The 4,130-nt window shown below is 33.8% G+C and overlaps 1 protein-coding gene across 3 annotated transcripts in view; it reads left to right on the top strand.

The window, feature by feature from the left end:
- Positions 482 to 4,130, top strand: part of LOC109821490 — a 9,197-nt gene continuing 5,548 nt past the window's right edge. The window contains exons 1-4 of one of the 3 annotated variants that reach the window (XM_020387689.1): positions 482 to 719; positions 1,216 to 1,362; positions 1,460 to 1,571; positions 1,678 to 1,812. In XM_020387689.1, the coding sequence (XP_020243278.1) occupies positions 1,334 to 1,362; positions 1,460 to 1,571; positions 1,678 to 1,812 (276 nt within the window). In that variant the 5' untranslated portion in view covers positions 482 to 719; positions 1,216 to 1,333. Of the gene's footprint in view, positions 720 to 755; positions 824 to 1,210; positions 1,363 to 1,459; positions 1,572 to 1,677; positions 1,813 to 4,130 lie in introns of those variants that run through there. The other 2 variants (XM_020387678.1, XM_020387684.1) reach the window with 2 other exon arrangements.

Genomic DNA, 4,130 nt, shown 5'->3' with positions numbered 1-4,130 from the left:
GGAGAAATGCATTTCCTTCAAAATCTATAGTTTGGCACACACCTAAAAATAAAAGGAACCAATCTTTTAGGAAAAGGAGAAAGAAAGAGACAGGTCGTAAAAAAAAAAAAAAGAAGATACAATTGTAACCTCTTCATAACATTTAATTGCCAAAATATTAGACTCCCACGTCACTTTCTATCAAAAACCTCTGATCTGGTCGTCAAAGAAATGAGCCACTTTCGGGAGTTTTAGATCACCGGGTTTCCATAAAATTTATGCGAACAAAAATATAATTTTCAGAAACGTCGTAGTCTAAGAAATCCAGATCTGTTAGCGATCTCAGAACTATTCACGCCGAGTGCGCGTAAGGGCCACGTGTGTAATTACATGGTAACGCAGGGCATTAGTGTGTAATTAACCCCTTAATTAAAGATAATCCGTATGATTTTCAGTTACGAGGCTCGTAACAGCAAAATATTTTACTCTCTAAAATAAATTCCATCTTCGTCTTCCTTCTCCCACGACCTCACGATCTTCTCACTGCTCCCTTTCCCCCCATCTTTTTATACCTTCTCTATTCTCTATATATAAATATATTCCGCTCTTAATATTATTATTCCATTCCAGCGCACCTAACAAAACTATTAAAAAAAAAGGGACAGGAAAAAAAAAAAAAGAGGGAGGAAACAAACAGAGATCGATCCAGTTTTTTTTTTTTTCGCTCACCCCGACAACGAGTAAGACCATCTCTCTCTCTCTCTCTCTCTCTGTGATAGATCTCGGATTTTAATGTAAGATCCGACTCTCCCAGCTACCAATTTCTCTTGGGGTTCGATCCTCGGTAACAATTTTTTTTTTTTTTTTTTGATCCCGGATTTATTTAGGGCTTTCTACTTTCCCCTTTCTTAATCCGATTTTATCGGAGGTTTATGATTGATATACCTTTGCAACTGAATCTGCGATCCTATGTTGAATTGTTGCCAGCGGCTGTTTTGATTTGAAATTTTAGCAAATTTTCCCCGCCTTGCTGATTGGTGTTGATTTATATTAGCTGGAAATTTCGTTGTTGTCAAGGGGGGAAAAAAATTTTATTCTTTAAAAGTTAATCTCACCAAAATTAGAAAATTTGGTGCTATACGGATTTCCTGAGTATTTTAATAGAATTTTGAGCTGCAAAATCCAAACTTTTCTGTGCCTTTTCCTCTTAACTATTGCTTTTTGTTTGCAGTTCAGGTCCTGCTGCTTGGCATGAAGGCCAAGGGCCTTTTTTAGGGAGTTTACAACTATGAATTTTTTGAGCAATGTATAGCGGCTCTTATTTGCAACCTTCTGATTCTAGAGTTGGCAAATCATGGCAAAACTTGCGGGTCTTGGGCGCAGGTTAATTAATTATACAGAAATCGTAATTTAATGATAGTCCTTATACTGTTGCTTTGGTCTTTTAACATCTCCGATTCGATTATACTGCGATTTACAGTGGATTTCTTAGGCACTCAAATGAAAGTTTGAGACTTATCATAATGACAATCATTGGAGTTGTAGTCGGCGTTTTGATTGGTATTTCTTTCCCTGCAGTCAGCATAACCAAGGTATAGAATCTAGGCTTTCCAATTTATTTATTATGTTATCTTATATTTCCCATATGAACTGCTGGAATATTAGCTAATATGTGATATTTCATGTTGAAAACTGCAGCTCCACTTTCCTTCCAGCATTATTTCATACATAGAAGATAAAAACTCTGGCATCACAACCCAAGCGCTATTGAATCATGCTTGGACTTCCGCCAGTCAAAACAAAAACAAGCCGTCAAGTTCAGAGAGTGCAAAGGTACTTGCAACTTAAGATTTGTCAACTACGCGTGGTTGTTTTTTTTTTCATTACAATATTTACTAGTGTTATTAGAAGCCTCGTGCTTTGTCATGCAATATTTACTCATGCTTTTTCATTACGATATTTACTAGTGTTATTAACATTTGTCAACTACACATGGTTGTTTTTTTTAATTACGATATTTACTGGTGTTATTAAAATCCTCGTGCTTTGTCGTGCAATAGTATGTATTATGATCTACTTGTAAAAGTATTATCAGTTTAGTAAGAAACTACTAACTAAATACGCCCATCATTGGAAAAAGACATCTCAGCAACACACAATTCTTCGCTATTACATTGTGTAGCAGATAGATGAGTTAATCCCTGACCTTTGTACTTAAGGGCATGTTTGGCTCATGGATTTTAATTTTGGATTTTGTGGATTTTTCATAGATCCGAGGATATCCTCAGATTCCCCCAAATTCTCATTCTTCGTTTGGTTGGTGAGATAATGCAATGGAGAATAGGTTTTCTAAGAATCTTTTGTTTGTTTCCATTCAAATTGTAAATGTCGGATTATGTTGTAAACCCACTAATGATGGGTTTGTAGTAAAAAGGGTTATTTGCACTTCAATATCCCCAAAGTTTACCTTATTTTTTTTTTGCCAAAAAGTGCTCTAAACTTTCAGCAAAATTTAACTTTGATTTCTTAAAGTTTTCTTTTGCCTACTTCGAAGTTCAAAAAAGTTAAAATTGATACCTCAAGGTGAACAAAATTTAACTTTGATAACCAAACTAAATTATTTTGTTTATTTTTGTTAAAGTTTGGGGGTATCAAATCGAAATTTTTGTTATAGTTTGGGAGTACCAATGTTAAATTTATTGAACTTTGGGATATATTTTGGGCAAATATAAACTTTAAACTATCAAAGTGAAAAACAAGGTAAAGGTTGAGGCATTTTCTAGCCAATTTTCGGTGTCTGGGTATCACAGCCTAAAATTAAGTGCTTGTTGAAAAGAGAAAGGAATTTTCCACTATGTAGTATATTTTGGTTAATCCCACAATTTCTATGAAGTTTCAATTTTGCCTTCCATTTCTTCCTTCCTTTTTTTTTCCTCCTCCCTCTTCCCTTAAAACATTGATTATCTCCATATGGGGAAAAAAAGATTCAGAATAAATTTCTTGTTGGAGTTTATTTGTGATTCTATATAATGAAATAATTCAGCAATTTGAGATGTTGCCATATTGCTTCTTAACTCTTCCATAGAAAGTTAAGTTGAAGATGAAATAGCTAGTTATCAAAACTGTTGACAGGGAGTATCCTACAATTTAAAGGTAACTAGATTTACTTAATGTAGTTCAAAGTTGTAAAGTGGGCACGTGTGAAAATGATGAACAAGTACAACACCTCAATTTTCGATCGCTTCCAAGAGAAAGTGGGCATTTGATTTAACTAATTAATCTAGTTGTGTCATTGAAATTTATTCTTTTCAACATGAAAAAATTGAAATGTCTGAAAATGCGAAATAATGGAACTAGGCGGGGGTAGATTAAGAAAATGACTTCATGATCTAAGAACCTATTTAAGATATTCTAAGGACATAAAATAGGGGGCTTTCTGGCTAAGATACATTAAGGTATAAGAATCTCCACATGTTAGTAAGCTTCATTGATAAATTTATTTAAGTGACTGCATGAAATGTTATGTGGCAGCCTCGACTATTCAAAATGTTTGTTATACTTGAATTCCAGTTGGATGATGCGTAAAACTATGAAAAATAAATGTGTATAGCACATGTCTAATTAAGATGTGTGCACCGCATAGTCAATACTATAATTGTATTAGTCAAGGAAAGCCTCACAGTGGTATATCAATGTCGACGTGATAGTCATGCTTTTGTAAGAAAGATAACTATAGCCTTTCGAGAAAATAGAGATTCCCTGTAGATTTATATCTTTTAACCTAATTAAATCACCGAGAATCTCAGTTTCTAGATTCAATTTTATTTTTTCTTTGAAAAGTAACAATATTATTTCTAGTAAGAAAAAATCCCCTATTTTTGAAATTCATAATACTTTCAAAATAACTTTCTAAAGGAATGTTATCTCTTAGTGTCAAAATTAGATATTATTAAAATTCAAATCGACTTCTTTATTATATTGTAAAACAATAATAAAATGATGACGACGGCTGAGGCTACATTGGTCAAATGAAATAGCCACCTAGTCCTCCATAATAATATTTTCTCTTGAGCGCACATCATGAGCACTTGGGCAAACTTTTTCACACCAGTGAAAATTTGTGCATTGAGCTAAAATGTGCACCCGAGCCA

Source organism: Asparagus officinalis, chromosome 1 (genome assembly GCF_001876935.1).
Source record: "Asparagus officinalis chromosome 1, Aspof.V1, whole genome shotgun sequence".
In the NCBI taxonomy this organism is placed as follows: Eukaryota; Viridiplantae; Streptophyta; class Magnoliopsida; order Asparagales; family Asparagaceae; genus Asparagus; species Asparagus officinalis.
This window is presented reverse-complemented; position numbering and strand designations above follow the sequence as displayed.